Source organism: Primulina huaijiensis, chromosome 10 (assembly GCF_012295235.1).
Source record: "Primulina huaijiensis isolate GDHJ02 chromosome 10, ASM1229523v2, whole genome shotgun sequence".
Taxonomy (NCBI): Eukaryota; Viridiplantae; Streptophyta; class Magnoliopsida; order Lamiales; family Gesneriaceae; genus Primulina; species Primulina huaijiensis.
In genome coordinates, this window is record NC_133315.1 from 20,117,145 (window position 1) to 20,133,317 (window position 16,173).

Sequence of the window (16,173 nt, forward strand, 5' to 3'; positions counted from 1 at the left end):
TGGGTTTACAAATAGAACAAAAAGAATGTTGGAATATTTGTTCACCAGACAAATTATACAGAAAAGATCCTTAAACGTTTTAATATGAATAAATCGAATCCTTTAAGTACTTCAATGGTTGTTAGATCATTAAACATAGAAAAGGATCCATTCCGTCCATGTGAAGATGATGAAGATATTCTTGGTCCAGAAGTACCATATTTAAGTGCTATTGGTGCCCTTATGTATCTTACAAATTGTACAAAGCCTGATATATCTTTTGCCGTAAATTTATTGGCAAGATTTAGCACATATCCAACAAAGAGACACTGGAACAGAATTAAACATATATTCCGTTATCTACGAGGAACGACAGACTTGGGACTTTTGTATTCAAAAGATGCTAATCCAAGTATAATTGGTTATGCCGATGCTGGATACTTATCTGATCCACACAAAACACATTCTCAAACTGGATATGTATTTACTCGTGGAGGCACATCAATTTCTTGGCGTTCACAGAAACAAACACTCGTAAAAACTTCATCAAATCATGCCGAGATTATTGCACTACATGAAGCAAGCCGTGAATGTGTGTGGTTAAAATCAATGACCCAACATATCCAAATCTCATGCGGATTATCATTTGACGAGAAGTCTGTGATACTATATGAAGATAATGTTGCATGTGTTGCTCAAATGAAAGAAGGATACATAAAAAGCGACAGAACTAAACATATTCCTCCTAAGTTCTTCGCATTCACCAAGGAGCTTGAGAAGAATAAATATATTGATGTTCGTCACATTCAATCAAGTAAAAACTCATCAGATCTCTTCACAAATGCACTTCCTACGACAATATTCAGAAAGCATATATATAATATTGGGATGCGCAACCTACGAAATCTTTGAAGAATTGTTCGTGTCAACATGAGGGGGAGTTTACGTGACTGCACTCTTTTTCCTTTACTATGGTTTTTATCCCAATGGGTTTTTCCTAGTAAGGTTTTTAACGAGGCAGTATAAAAACACGTAATGAAGACAATCATTATGATCATCATCACAAGGGGGAGTGTTGAAAATTAATATTGAATATTTGAATATTGAATGTTGAATATTTGAATGTTGAAAATTAGGTAAAATTAGGTGTTGAATATTGAAATTTGTGTGTGATGATGAAGGTAATGATGTAATTTATTTTTGGATTATTTGTAAAAATTTTCTATAAATAGATCTCTTATTTGTGAAGAAAATCACAATTGAGTTGAGAGAAAAATATTATAAAGTGCGTAGTGTGATAATTTTGAGAGTTTGAGATTTTTACTTTTTACCGTAAATTTTTACTTTTTCACAACACATATTAAATAAAAAAATAGATTTGTGCTTTTATTACGAATTTTCCACAATAATGTGTATATAGGAACATTACATGCTTTTTCGGTTAATCACATTTGTTTAACTCAAGTTTTATAATAAATAATTATTTATTATATTTCATTTTATGATCGAGCCAATTCATATTTAGGAAATAAGAATGTATAAGGTCATAAATCAATGTTATAATTAAAAGAGTTTTGGTTAATATGTTTCCTAAAAAATTAAAAGAAATATAATTTTTTTTTATGTAATTGAGCAGAAATAAGCAGTAGGTGTCCATTTCATCTGTCTTTGATGCACCCACACGTCACGGTCCTCACATGCCGCGGAGGGGAGAGAAACAGAGAAAGAGGCTGAGCAAAACGAGGGGCGCTCTCCCTCTCTCTCTATATATATATATGCGCGCAAAACATTTATTTATATGCGATCAAATTGTGAAAAATCTGCAATGAAGCTCAAGCACCCTTCGAATTCGGCTTCCCAGACAATTACGTCCACGGATACGAGGCTTTTGGTGCGGGAGACGCTTCGCATTAGTGCAAACCTTGCATCGGCGCCTCCGCCGTACCCCTCGGCAGAGGCGGTGACGCCGGAGCGGCAGGATCTGAGGCTCGGCGGACTTTCCGATGATCAATTTGTGGATTCGAGCTTGAGGGTGATCTGTTGCGAGGAGATCGACGGCAGGAGATGGAAGTACTTGGCTGAGAACGATGGTTTTAGAAGTCATGGATCGAAGCAATTGAAGAAGAATTGTATTCGTTCTGTCTGCTTGCAGTCACCCCAGGCTCCAGTTGATGTCGGTATTTTCTTCCTCTCTTTTTTATATCTTTCTGCTTCGTTAGAATAATTGAATCGAACAATAAAAGTTTTTATTTGCATTGATGGCCTGATACCGCAGTTGAAGATCTTGATGTGTCAATGGAAATTTGTCACATAATGCGTCACCTTTGTTTCCATGACAGTACTTCTCTTCATGGAATTTTATGTTTATTAGTTCACAGTTATAAAATTGATTTTTACTCTTTTAGCGTTTAAGAGCACGAGAGTAGATGCTCGACAACAATGCTTAGTTCCTTTAACATTTTTAATTAACAAAAAAAAACTCGGTGCGGTGAATTGATTTCGGTGTATGGTTTTTGTATGTCTTCCAACGGTTTCAATATTATTGAAGAATTGTGCTCTTTTGAATTTGTGTCGTTGATATAAACCTCAAGTTTGGAGGTATGATCATGTATCTTGTGAATCGCAGTGTGAACCGTGTGGCTCCAACCTTGCAGCTGTACATTTGCACACGAAAATTTATGAAATACCTTCCTTAATCTTCCCTAAATTCGATTGTGCCTGTTCCAGGAGTTGACGGCGTTTATAAGATCCTATGTAGTTCCAGAGGGTTTTCCTGATTCGGTTACACCTTCTTATGTTCCTTACATGACGTGGAGAGCTTTAAAGGTACTCTTTATATATTTTTAATCTAAAGGTTAGCGTGCAACTAAAGGGCATCTGGGGTTTACCTCTGATTTGCACCCAATATAGATATCTATCCCGCACACACTAAAACCATAAATAATGTTATTTGCGTACTATATACTACAGTATGATGACATGTTTAGTTGCTGCTTCATTGTGATGCATTCTGTTGTAGTACTTCTTTGGCGGGGCAATGGGTGTTTTCACAACTCAAACTCTTCTAAGTTCAGTGGGAGTATCAAGAAATAGCGCTGTACCAGGAGCCGTGGCTATCAACTGGATTATAAAGGTATCAATGAAAAATGATGCAATTTAATTTTGAAATGAACATATGAAATCATGTTTTAGTCTGTATCTGTGCAAGTGCTATTTGACCCTTGGAAAAAAAACGAAGACAATACTGATTGTTAAATTGTAGTTTCAGAGGTGCTTGGGTTTTGCTTCTGTATCCTAGAATGTTAGGACATGTTTCAAATGCTTGACAGAAAAGTGTCGAAAGCCTGAAGCGTGAAATAAATCTCAAGTGTGGTCAGGGCTAGGTGGTAGCAGAGATATGCTTCAAATAGTGGTTTGAAGGCATATTACCATATTTGGTTGCCTCTATTTTTGCTGTATACGTTGACATTTTATTCTATTGAACTTTACGTTCATCATGTTCAACACATATTTTTAAACAATCCAACAGTACTTAAGTACTTATTATTTTCTTGTATTGTGTCTTTTTCTTGGTAAAATAAAATATTTTTCTAGGCATTAAGTTCGAGAGGAAAACCAAAGCTGGAAGACTAGATCTCTAGGTTGGAGAGTCTCCAAACTTATTAACCATTCCACACATCCACCCCTAGAGAAAAAGGTCTTGGACTTCTTTCACTCACCCATCTATCAATATTCTGCCCCGACATCTTGATCCAACCTATAATATGAACATGGCAAATATCATTGACACTGATCTGAGAGTAACCTTTCCTAAATCGCCATTCTACTGCATTCACTCATATTAACAACACATATGTTAGGCCATAAGCTCGAGAGAAGAGCACTCACCGAAAAGATTAGCTTTGGGGTAGAAGTATCACCCAATTTTATTATGTTCCAGAATTTCTTGGAGATTACGTGGGTTTTAATAGTTCTCCAGCAATATTTAAGTTTTAGAAATGTAGAAAATACCTCAAAATTGTGAAAAATAGTGCGCATCTTTTTCTTGCTAATATGCCAATCTGGATGTAAGAATCCATGTTTTTATCTCGTCTTTTCTTTCTTGTGAGTGCTTGTTAGGTAACAATATTCACCTTTTGAGTTATATATATTCGACTAGGAAGCTTATAGACCGAACTTTCCAATTTGTCTCTAAATTTCATTTGATTTATATCCATCACTTCCACTATTTTTAAGTGTAGAATTGATGTAATATCTGCATTACTTTTAGAAAATTTTGGAAGGGCTTCTTTAACTCTATAACATTAATGTTTAAGAAACTCATTAAAAATTAGTTGTTTTACACTCATTCTACCCCAAAGACATATCGGGTGATGTCATTTTGTTTCAAATGAATTTTTGTTTTTTCAGAATTGGATTACATTTATTTATGATAAAAACAAATGAGACTGAAAAAGCAAATTAAAGTATGTTAAAATTTAGGTACTCTTGTTCATTAAGGATGTAAATGTCTAATTGCTTTACATAAATAACATCAATTTACTGATTTTGGTTGAGTTGTTAATGTCAGTTAAAGCAATCATAGATTGGTCTAGATGAAGTCCTGTGATAAAGTGATCTAAATCATGTTCCTGTTATAATCAACTGTAGGATGGGGCTGGACGGGTTGGGAAAATGCTATTCGCTCGGCAGGGAAAGAAATTTGACTATGACCTAAAGCAGGTAAGTAAAATTTTGAGGTCAAAAGAGATTCTTTTGTGACATTTTATAGAAATAACACCTGGTCTGATGATTTTTCTTACACAGCTTAGGTTTGCTGGCGATATCATGATGGAGTTGGGAGCTGGTTTGGAGTTGGCAACTGCGGCTGTTCCCCATTTTTTTCTTCCACTGGCCTGTGTAGCCAATGTTTCCAAGGTTGTGTCATCTATTGTCACTTTCACTTGTCTGTGTCATGCAACCCTGGCTAATTACATTGACATTAATTGGGCTTTCTTTATAGAATGTTGCTGCTGTGACATCAGCTTCAACTAGAACCCCCATCTACAAAGCCTTTGCTAGGGGCGAAAATATTGGAGATGTGACTGCCAAAGGAGAATGTGTAGCAAATATGGCCGATCTGGTATACTTGTCTGTTTGAAAATATTACAACATTGTAAATTGTGGAAAATGAGCACTACTGCTAAATAAACTGATTCTAAAACTTATGGCCCATGAGTGAATTGATCAATCCAATTTATTGCTGATTCCTAGTGTGGGGGTAAATGTGAGAGGATTATTATTAGAATTTAGAATTCTAGTTCCTTTCTTACATCTTCTTAGTGATAAATCAAACCCTTAATTCATATATTTGAAAATCTGACGAAGAGTAACTAATGTGAAACTGGTGGAATGGAAAGAAATATACCTTGCAAGCTGAGGCACCGGGGGTGTGATAGGGGCATTGAGAAGGTAACTATGGGTTAGCTAGGGTAGTTAACCACCAAATAATTTTATGGTCTTGTATAAGGGGGTACAAAAGGAAGGGGTCTAACCTGGTCTCCTGCTTGCTTAACGTATTTGATCCTATCAATCTATTATGCTTATGAAGAATTTTTCATTTCTGAGTTGTCATGAATGTCTTGATTTTTAGACAGTAAACTTGCTGACTTTAGTTCTTGCATTTTGAATTTGAAGCAGTTTTGTCTCTTTGCTGGAACTGATTATTGAATTTCTTTCTCGTGAAGCTCGGAACTGGACTGAGCATTTTGCTGTCTAAGCAAAATCCATCGTTGGTTACCACATTTACTTTGCTCTCATGTGGGTATTTGATGAGCTCTTACCAAGAGGTTGGATAGAGAGAAAACATGAGAACTTTTGTTTCCCTTTTTGTTTATTACTTTCTTTTCTCCTAGCTAATATAACTACTGATTTGAGATGAATATGTTATTATTCTTTTAGGTTAAATCTGTGGTGTTGCATACGCTGAATCGAGCAAGATTCACTGTGGCAGTAGAATCCTTCTTGAAGACAGGTCAGAATGAGTTCATCTTCTCTGTCTGTGTGCTGCTTGTTGTTCATCGCCCTTTTAGCTTGGCTTTTGTTTGTTTATCATATAGATTGAAGAATGTGAGGAATGGATTATTTGTCTTTGGTAGGAAACCATAATAACATATGCTCAGAACTTCTCAAACAGGCCTTTGTCTTCTATTCGTGTTCCTTTCTTTTCTGTTTATCAGGTGAAGAAAGCTGTTGTTGTCAAGTGTTATTAATTTAATTTTGTCGAATAACCAATTTAAGGGAAATTTGATGAGAGTGTAAATTATCAAGGCACTTCAAATCTATTGTCAGTAATGTAGCAAGCGGTGAACCGAAAATTGTCTAGTTCTCGAACATGAAAAGACCAGCATCTCAATACAACCTCCTAGAACGAATCATGCAAATCCGTATGTTGGAGAATTTAAAGGGGTGATCATTAAGATCTCCCAGCCCATGCCAAGGAGAAGCAATAGACTTGCTCAACTCAACAAGCTTCTCCAATAAAGGCCTGCGAGCAGCAATGGAATGGAAACCATAAACAAGCTCACAAAGGGGCAGAAGATGACTTACAAGTGATGCGACAATGAGTGACTAGAGAGCAGCTATGCACACAACAAGATGTGTGGTGTGAGGATTCCCAAGGTTATCTGGGTCGAATTAAGTTCAGGAGAGCCCTCAATTTTTCCTAGGTGATGGACTGCGGTAGATTATGGAAAAACATACGGCATCTTCATAAGGATTGGGTTGATATTGGACTATTACAAAGACATTTGCACGAGGATCTGACTTGGAAATTTTGGATGAAACCAATTCTGAACATAGGGAGAAAGACCATCAGAATATTTTTAAACAAGTTTCTGTAAGTGTTTGAACATGGTGGTTGGCGAGATGCTTCAGAGAGTTCTTGCCCATGCTTGGCATGGCTAACTTTGCAGAAAAGTGATAGCTCAAATTTCTATTTTGTCTAGACCTTCAGCAAAGCAAGAGGGATATGTATCCCTTTCATCCAGTAAAGTTGGAAACACTAGGACATGAATTTTGTGCTTCTAATAGAAAAATATTTGCACCCTATGATACCACTCTAACTTGTGACGTGTCTTTATTTTTCAGGGAAAGTTCCAACGTTGCATGAGGGAAATTCAATGGAACATATATTTAATCTCCCATGGAAGGAACACAGGCCTATTGTTCTTGGTACATGAAAACCCATATCCTTTTGTTGCCCCTCACACATGCTTAGCGTATTTTTGTTGCTTTTCATCTTATTTTTAGCATATCTATTTGTGTAAATGTTGATCATGCTATTTTCTACTACTTTTGCAGGTCCGCGGTTTAAAGATGCATTCCAAGATCCTAATTCATATCTTGCTGTGGAGCCAATTTTTGAGGTATGCTACCATGCCGAGGAGAAGATATTTTTATATAGCGGGCTGTACATTCACTTGATTGTCCATTACGACTTTGAATGGTTCACAGTGTGGCCTAATGATTTTTTTTTTTTGACAACAGAAAGAGCAATATATAGTTACCTATAATCCTTCGAAGGGCAAAATCTACGCTCTGTTCAAGGATCAAGCAAAGTCTGACGATATATTGAAAGCTGCCTTTCATGTTAGATTGATGACTTTTGATATTATAGTCACTATCGTTGGTGGTGTTTCTTGCTAAATTCATTTCAATTACAGGCTCATGTGCTGCTTCACATTGTTCGCACCTCCAATGAGAACCCGTCTTCCCCTGGGAAACAAGAGCATGATTTCTCGGTTGTACGACCAACATTGTCCGATCTTCAATCTCATAATGCCGAATCATATAAGATGGTGTCGGCTTTATACGGACCGTTCAAGAATAAAGCTACGGAACAGGTGAGGGCAGGCCTACTTATTTTCCTCTCTAATATTGAAATTTGCATAGAGGAGCCCCAAAGTTAAGCTACTTGCATTGCTAGTAAATAGTTCTCTTATTATTGATTCAGTGGAGCCTATGGTAAAATTGTGCATGACATTGAATTGCGTAAATCTAATTTGTCCTATGCTTCATGTAAGCCAGTAATGGGGGAGTATTACGGTATAGCCCCTACCGCCAGCTCTAGCTTCATGCTTTGAACCATTAAGGTGTTTAGTAGAAAGCCTAGAAGGTTTCCTGCTTCGCTGTTTTTTATTAGGTTCGCGTGCTTCTAATGCTTTAACTTTGTAATCTCAAATGCTTGATTTTTCTGTCTTGGTAAATGTTTGATAACAGCAAGATAAAGTTGATATCAAATTTTTAGCCGACCTCACTTAATAGGATAATAGGATAAAAGACTTCTTGTTATTGTATGAGAGTTCGTTTATCATCCTTGGTGGGAGTGTGGGATTAAGACAGTGCTCGGGTTTAAAAGAAGGGGAAATGATTTTTTTGTCTAAGTTTTCAAAGTTTGTTTTTGGTAAATTAACTTTTAATTTTCAGTTATTTTAGTCAAATTGCTGATGTGACATCTGACAAGTATCATTTTCGATACCATGTTTGAAAACGGCCGAAAATTAAAATTTAATGTATCAAAGCGAAACTTTGAAAATTAAGTGGACAAAAACTTAAAACTGAACAAGTTATTGGATCAAAAAACTATTTTCCCTTGAAAGAACTACTAGAAAATTCGAATTCTTCGTTTTCAATCCATCTATTGAAACGTAAATATGTTCCAATACAACCGATCCAGAAAAATATGTTCCAACAAAATAAAAATTGTGGGAATTTGACTTGAAGCACTGTCCCTCCTATTTCTTTCATTTGCAAGATTAGTTTTTAATATATTCTCAATAAACTGACACCTTGTTTTTTTCTAAGGGTTGGGTTATGTCTGAATCGCTGCTTAATCCCGGCAGAGCAAGGTTATCTGAATTGGGCAGTTAAGATATGACAAATATAGCGTTCCAAATATCCTGTAAAAGCATCGATAGACTCTGAAGATCTGAAGTTTGCTTGTTATCATTCATCGTACTTTCCCACACCCAGAACTGCTACAACATCGGCTAGATTTTGATAATCCGATTCATGGGAACCATGATAATGAAAATCAGTTTTGGCACCAAACGCACTTCCGAGATTTGCTACTCGAACCTTGCACCACATATCTGATGATTAGGAGGTCAGATTATGCGCAGATTCCAAATTTTTTATTATGTTTCTGATCTAGGGTAACAGATTCTACGTTGCCTTGTTCGACGATGTATAATATACTGTATACTTTGTATTCCTCCTGTTCTATGTGCTTTTAGATATATTCGGTATATCTGTGTATATTTAGTTGCGATAATACTTTGTGATACTTTTTAGTGTGCTTCAATGTAGATTTAGTCCTGTAAACCGTTATGATATGCCTAAAATATATTATCCTTTTTTAGCGATCCTATACTTCTGTTAGCTCTGATGCTGAGGTTTTGGTTGTTTGTCTCGTCTATTTCTTTTATACAGATGCGTGTTCTAATTGTTCTATATGAATGTGTGTGGAAATCATCCACCAGGACTACCACCTTTTTGGCTTTTTCATTCAGTAATAAATAAATTGTTTCTCGATTTATTTTTGTTCCCAAAAACATTTAGGATGCCACTCCTTTGTGAGTTTGTTTATGGTTTCCATTCCCAAACAAAACAAAAATTCAGGTAGGATTTTACAATCATCAAACCAAAACTAGAAAAATCTGAATTTGGATTCTGGAGAGCATGGATAACTAGTTGGGCATTTGATTCCATTACTACATTATGAATATGCATTATTTTGAGCCAACCTTTGAGCAAGTTTATAGCTCCAGAGATTCCCTGACGTTTCTGCTACTGATGGTGAAAAATAAACATGTATTTATTGTTCAATGGATTTATGATAACTAATTCAATCTGTCGTGCCAGAAGACCATCTCTACTTATTAATCTTGCCAACTGGAGCCTATAAGAATTGAGAGACGTGTACACTAAAATTCATATTGTCAGACGTATATCTCATTTCATTTCATTTTTAAAGTCAAACTTAGAAGTTTGTAACCCCCCCAAAAGTATTTCGTCTATTACAGAACCGACGACAATAAACGAGTGTTATTGTTAAAAGTCAACAAGTCGGTTGCTCAGAGACTTCAAAAAAGGAGCTTGCCAGGCTAAAGAGTGTCAAACTTTTCCTTCAAAGGTGTGTCTTCGGTCTCCTGGGGCTGGACCCCAAAAGGAACTTATATACTCGAGCTTAATTTAAGTTGAGAAGTATTTTTCTAGTAGTTAGAAACTTAGAGCTTGAGCTCGAGAAGCTTAATTTTGAATATCAATAACATTGGTAGAATCTTAACCAAAAGATTTGTTCAAACAATTGGGATAATGTGGTAATTATTATCAAATCTTAATTTTACACATCGACTACTCGGGCCTTAGTCAGTGAACAATTATCGTGGCGGTTGCACGGCATAACGCCTGGCATCCAACGACACAGCTAGGATTATAACTAGCTCAATCTTGTATCCTAAAAAAAATACATTTTTCAAGCTTTAAATCGACTTTCAGCAATCTCTATCAAATAAGAAATAGCCTTGTTGCACCGCAAATCTGGATAAAAATGTAATACATCGTTTTGATGGTTTGACCAGTTCATTATATCTTACGTTCGGTAAGAACTGCCAAGAGAAAAGCATAACACGGTACCATATTTCAAAGGCTAAACAATCGGCTTTAATTGTATCAAACAACTAAATCATGAAACAATGCTTTGGTGAACAAAATAAGCTCCTATACTTGAATGCTTGTTTAAATAAACTACTAGATTCAGACCATATTTCACAGAATAGAGGGAAATACAAGGGGCAGTCTCGTCATAATTCTCCCAGGGGCGTATTCGCGATTCCCTGAGTTTTTATGGTCAAGAGTTCCACAGGGTTCAGAGCATTTGATACCTAGGCATAGTAATTTAAGCTGGCCTTTTTCTTTGCTTGAACTTGGATAATACCTTCATTAAAATCTTCGTGGTTTACCTGTTACATCAATACCAAACATATAATTTTGTATCATTAAATGACGCACAAAAAAGAGAGATTCGAAATCACGAACATTAGCATGCAACTCATTCATTTTTGCTTCTCCAGACAAGTTCACAGAGATAAGAAGGCAAAAGTCTTACATTCTCAAAGTTTAACAAAATCTTCAGTTGCCACGGTAAAAGTTTCAGGTTAAATTGTGTAGAACTTTGACTAGGCTCGATTGCCAAAGTTCATACATACATGATACACTGAATTCCAATAAACCTTGAACAGTTCACTTGTTCCAAAATACTATACTAAAAACCAACAAATACAATCTTGAATCGAGTTCGGGGCTTGAACACTACACCCCTATGGGGTATTTGAAGTTGACCCACTCCATTCAAATGTCAAATTCTTTTCACTCCTTGAAACTCCAAATTCTTTCCACTTATACTAATGAATTACCAGTTTTATTTGTTTATTTATTTTGATTTAATTTAATTAACATGGCATGATGTAAAATCTAGTGTGGACATGCCCCAGCCCTGACCCTAGTACATTTCAGGTGCATCCACAAAGGTGCAATACAAAGAAACAATTAGATTATTAAATTACTAAGGGCTAGCTATCCACGGGAAAAACAATGAACATATATTTCCCTTGTTACATGTAAAACAGAACTGTTTCGTTTAGATGCATGTGCGTCTCAGTAGACATAATGGGCACATGCATGAGCATGCTACTGTGGAGAGAAGTAAGTGGGTGTGGGTTTGGGTGTGGGCGTGGGAGAGAGGAGGGAGAGAGGAGACCTCAGTAGCATCGCGGCGAAGGGCTAACATGCCTGCTTCCACACAAACAGCTTTAAGTTGTGCCCCGTTGAAGTCATCAGTAGACCGAGCAAGCTCCTCAAAGTTCACATCAGGATGGACATTCATCTTCCTGGAGTGGATCTGTAATTAAAAAGAATTATAGTTTATATGTTCCAACAAGAACTCCTTTATAATAAAACCTGGGAATGATATCATACTCACTTCAAAACCAAAAAATCCTTTAAGAAAATAATCATATATAGTTTCTCATCTAAAAGGTGTACCTGCAAAATCCGAGCTCTGGCTTCCTCTGTAGGATGAGGAAACTCAATTTTACGATCCAATCGACCAGACCGCATCAAGGCAGGGTCCAATATATCAGCTCGATTTGTCGCTGCTATGACCTAAATATGGTAATAAAATGTCGGATGCCAGACAAGCATAATAAGATTAAAAATTAGAAACAATAAATAGGTTTCTGCACCAAAAAGGAACACATTTTACAGAATTCAGATGAAAATATTGCAATGGCGGTATAAAATGTATCCAACCGATAAAAGATCAAAGTAACAACAAAAAGTACATGAAACAAATCAAAGTCCAAAAGAACAACACAAGGCAATTACATCCCATCAATCAGAAGTACATGAAACAAATCAAAGGCCAAAAGAACAACACAAAGCAATTCCATCCCATCAATCAGAGGTAGGAAGATCAGAAGACAATTAAATAATTCCAAGATACAAAGATTACTAAAGAACACAACAAAAAGGAACAGATAAACAAGTAGGGAAAATACCTTTATCCGATCATCACTGCTAAAACCGTCAAGCTGATTGAGCAGCTCTAACATAGTTCTCTGCACTTCTCGATCCCCACTAACTTCACTGCATAAGAAGACAGGACAATTGATAATCAGCACAGACAAAGCACAAGAGCCCTCAACAGCCAGTCCTCAGGCTACGAAGCGGCTCCAATTAAAGCCTCAAAAATCACAAAAATTAATCAGGTGGACATATAACAATCAGACAAACAATTAGAAAGTAAATGCCACCTATCAAAACGCTTTGTGCCAATAGCATCAATCTCATCAATAAAAATGATGCAGGGCGATTTCTCTTTGGCAAGCAGAAAAGCATCACGAACAAGTTTTGCTCCATCTCCAATGAACATCTAAAATCCACAGATTACGATTATTCAAATTCACCAGACGGTAAATTCTCGACAAAAAATCTTGAATGTGCTTACCTGTACAAGCTGAGGGCCTGCTAGCTTTAGAAAAGTAGCATTTGTTTGGGCAGCACATGCACGGGCCATCAAAGTTTTTCCCGTCCCAGGAGGCCCATATAAAAGGACTCCTTTTGGCGGACGAACTCCTAGTTTCTGAAATCTCTCTTTGTGTGTCATAGGCAATACAATTGCCTCAACCAGTTCTTGAATCTGCAGCGATCATAAAGTATTCCGATTAAGGAATAGAAGTGCTACCAAAGATTCATGAAAAATTTCCCGTAACAATTGGTATCAAAGGGAATTACTTGCCTGTTTCTCCAGGCCTCCAATATCGTTGTAGTCTTCAGTTGGTTTCTCATCAACCTCCATGGCTTTGACACGAGAATCATACTCAGATGGCAGTGTATCCAAGATCAGGTAGCTGTCTTTGTTTACTCCAACCAGATCACCAGGCTTCAATTTGTCAGGATCAACAAGGCCTACCACAGGCAGGAAAATTGTCTGCATTTGACAGAGTATATGGTAAAAATACTATCTATCAAGGAGGGTTGACATTTGACAACTCAAAGTATCATCGATATAAAAAGGTTCACAAACATTATCATCTTCGGATTATTGATATCTGCAAGGCAATTCTATTCGTAAGAGGTAAAGACACACTTATCATTTTATAGTTGCACAGTTTCAGATTTTGTTGCCAATTTCTATTTTGAGGATTGTATGGTTTACGGAGAGAAATCAGATATATGATAATTTTTACTTCTAATATAAATGGGAACAAGACTACCATACAAAGCAAACAAAAATACGAAACATCAACAATTTTTTGACCAGCTTTTCAGAGATAGAGAGCATTCTGAAGTCTGGACCAATGAATGAAAGAGATCAAATGCAACAAATTAGAGCACACTAAGGAAGAGTAAGAGAGGAAAAAGGAAAAAAAAAATGTATGGAGACATGCTATCTAACCTGGCGAGTGGATGTTTTTAGCACTACACATTTACCCTTTCTCTGTGAATCAAGATCAATATTTGCACCATCTTCTTCAGCCTCTTCCTCTGGGTTCATTTCCAAAATCTGACAAAAGTAAAGAATGGGAAAATATGATTCACAAATTCAGGAAAATCACAGCACCAAAACATTCTCAAACTACAGTCCAAATAGACTGACACAAAAGACTAATAATTATCCCTTCTTTCTGCAACTATAAAGTGATTGCTATTACCACCAACGTCCATTTTCTAATATTTTTTTCTCTCTTCTAATCATCAATTCATTTTTTCATAACTAAGTCATCTTTTAATACAAAGTCCGTACCCGTTGAAACTCACATTCCTTCAAAATCTCACGCCTTCACTATGAAATTGCAAGAGAGAAATACATTGTCTTTGCATAATACACCAACTGGATGATGACACCGGATAATGATTTTTCTGGCAATCCAATTAAATATTTGTAACAAAGAAGGAATGAAGGTTTTCCAAAAGAGGGATAGAGTTTATAAGATGAGATGTTGGATCATCAACCAAAAAGAAATCGAAATACGTAGGAGGAAACTATGCTCTCTAACACAAAACCCTTGCCCCCAAAATGTAAAAAAAAAATACAAGGAAAAAAGAACGAGAGAGAAACAATCTCTCATAGCAACCCGTTAAAATATTTAGAACAGCTCTCAGCACCATCTCCACCATGAACCATCCGCAATTCACCTTATCGACACTATGATAGCACGAAGCTTCTAACACCTGTCGTTCACCACTTAGAGTTCCTTTTTACCTCCTGACTAAGTTTTTCAGTCCACCAGTCCATAGTTAATAGCAAATGAGTCAAATCACCAAGAACTGTAAAGAGCTAAAACCCAAGACTTCAGTTTTAAAAACTGTAATGTATTCATTTCATTCTATTTCCTTTTCTCTCAAAAGGCAAAAAAAAAAAAAAAACTTTTGAACACCACCTTGATCAATGGCGCAAAATTATTCCAATTTCTAGAGCTACTACCGAGATGAACAGAAAAAATACCTCTACAATGTTTCCAACCAGATAAGGAAGCTGCTTATTCAGCTTAATTTTTTCTTGATTCTCCTTCGTCTTCTCCCTGAATGAATCTAACTCGAGATTCGTTCTCTGCAACTCTTCCTGCGCAAAAAGAGAAATAATTCAGCACAGTAGACCTCAAAACGTACCACTGAATTCCAAATATCATCCATCGCCATATACTCAAACAAACGTAGCAAAAATGAGCAGAAAATAACCTTGAGGATTCGAACTTCATTATCAAGAAGGCGAGAGGCGCGAATTATATCTTCTGTGGTCATGGAAGAAAGCTGATCGTCCTCGAAGTTGTCTTCAACCATCGGCGTCGCCATTTTCCGACTGTCGCGGAGAGAGAGCGAGAGGGGTATTTTATGCCGTCTGCCCTTGCGGAAAGTTGTTTAATCATATGGGCCCATTTACTCATAGGCTGTTTGTCCAATTTTGTCAATGGGCTTCAAAGAACAAGCCCAGATTTAAACAGGGCCCATTTTTATTTATTGACCAGATAAATAAAATATAATAATATTGGGAGGTGGTGGCCTTAAATTACGACTCGGATAATATTGTTATAGCTTATTGGTCATTGTCAAATCCATGGATTGTGTTTTTCAAGAAACTTATACTTCAGTGGGCCACCTCACGATTTCCTTATTACTATATTTTATTTTATTTGGAAAAACATTTTGCACATTGAAAAATTTTAACAATTGATATTACAATTAACACATTTTAAATATCAAAATAATTTTTATATCTCGATATACCATTGAGACGGGGTATTTTGTTTTTTGAACATTAATTAAAAAAATGATATCTGGAAGTGTATTTTCTTAACCTCATTGAAGTGTATTTCAAAATACACTTCAAGATGTCATTTTTTAAATAAATAGTTGACCAAAATTATTTTACAAATTTTTCTTCTAATAATATATATCAATTACTTAATTTATTTGGGATCGAAATTAAAACCACTAATCAAATTGTATACGTTATAGTTGACTAGATATTTTACATCTTATAAGGAATCTAGTTTATCATAATGAAATTCTACTAATTTTGACAAACGTAGTACATTTAGACATGTTAATTTGATAATGGTATTTTATTTATATTAAAAAGATAAAGAAAAA

At 36.1% G+C, this 16,173-nt stretch overlaps 2 protein-coding genes across 2 annotated transcripts; one reads left to right on the plus strand and one right to left on the minus strand.

Annotated features, from left to right (window-relative positions):
• Positions 1 to 1,668: 1,668 nt before the first annotated feature.
• LOC140986243 (protein root UVB sensitive 6-like) lies at positions 1,669 to 9,436 on the plus strand. Its single transcript, XM_073454350.1, has 13 exons — positions 1,669 to 2,152; positions 2,707 to 2,805; positions 2,999 to 3,112; positions 4,630 to 4,701; positions 4,786 to 4,896; positions 4,982 to 5,101; positions 5,706 to 5,807; positions 5,920 to 5,992; positions 7,108 to 7,191; positions 7,321 to 7,385; positions 7,507 to 7,608; positions 7,683 to 7,862; positions 8,824 to 9,436. Exons 1-13 carry the CDS (start codon positions 1,778 to 1,780, stop codon positions 8,887 to 8,889), a joined length of 1,563 nt encoding a protein of 520 aa, XP_073310451.1. The 5' UTR covers positions 1,669 to 1,777; the 3' UTR covers positions 8,890 to 9,436.
• A 1,203-nt stretch (positions 9,437 to 10,639) lies between these two features.
• Positions 10,640 to 15,505, minus strand: LOC140986464 (26S proteasome regulatory subunit 6A homolog). The gene is made up of 10 exons (XM_073454721.1): positions 15,262 to 15,505; positions 15,029 to 15,145; positions 13,979 to 14,086; positions 13,319 to 13,510; positions 13,028 to 13,219; positions 12,834 to 12,952; positions 12,579 to 12,666; positions 12,064 to 12,183; positions 11,780 to 11,920; positions 10,640 to 10,982 (listed from the first exon to the last, which is right to left on the minus strand). Exons 1-10 carry the CDS (start codon positions 15,373 to 15,375, stop codon positions 10,905 to 10,907), a joined length of 1,269 nt encoding a protein of 422 aa, XP_073310822.1. The 5' UTR covers positions 15,376 to 15,505; the 3' UTR covers positions 10,640 to 10,904.
• Positions 15,506 to 16,173: the final 668 nt, after the last annotated feature.

Bases quoted from the DNA above. Each gene is read 5' to 3' on its own strand.
- LOC140986243 (XM_073454350.1), top strand. From the start codon at position 1,778: ATGCGATCAAATTGTGAAAAATCTGCAATGAAGCTCAAGCACCCTTCG. The intron at 3,113-4,629 runs GTATCAATGAAA...AATCAACTGTAG, and splicing joins CTATCAACTGGATTATAAAG to GATGGGGCTGGACGGGTTGG. The intron at 7,192-7,320 runs GTACATGAAAAC...CTACTTTTGCAG, and splicing joins ACACAGGCCTATTGTTCTTG to GTCCGCGGTTTAAAGATGCA.
- LOC140986464 (XM_073454721.1), bottom strand. From the start codon at position 15,375: ATGGCGACGCCGATGGTTGAAGACAACTTCGAGGACGATCAGCTTTCT. The intron at 14,087-15,028 runs GTATTTTTTCTG...TACTTTTGTCAG, and splicing joins TGGTTGGAAACATTGTAGAG to ATTTTGGAAATGAACCCAGA. The intron at 11,921-12,063 runs GTACACCTTTTA...TTTTAATTACAG, and splicing joins CCAGAGCTCGGATTTTGCAG to ATCCACTCCAGGAAGATGAA.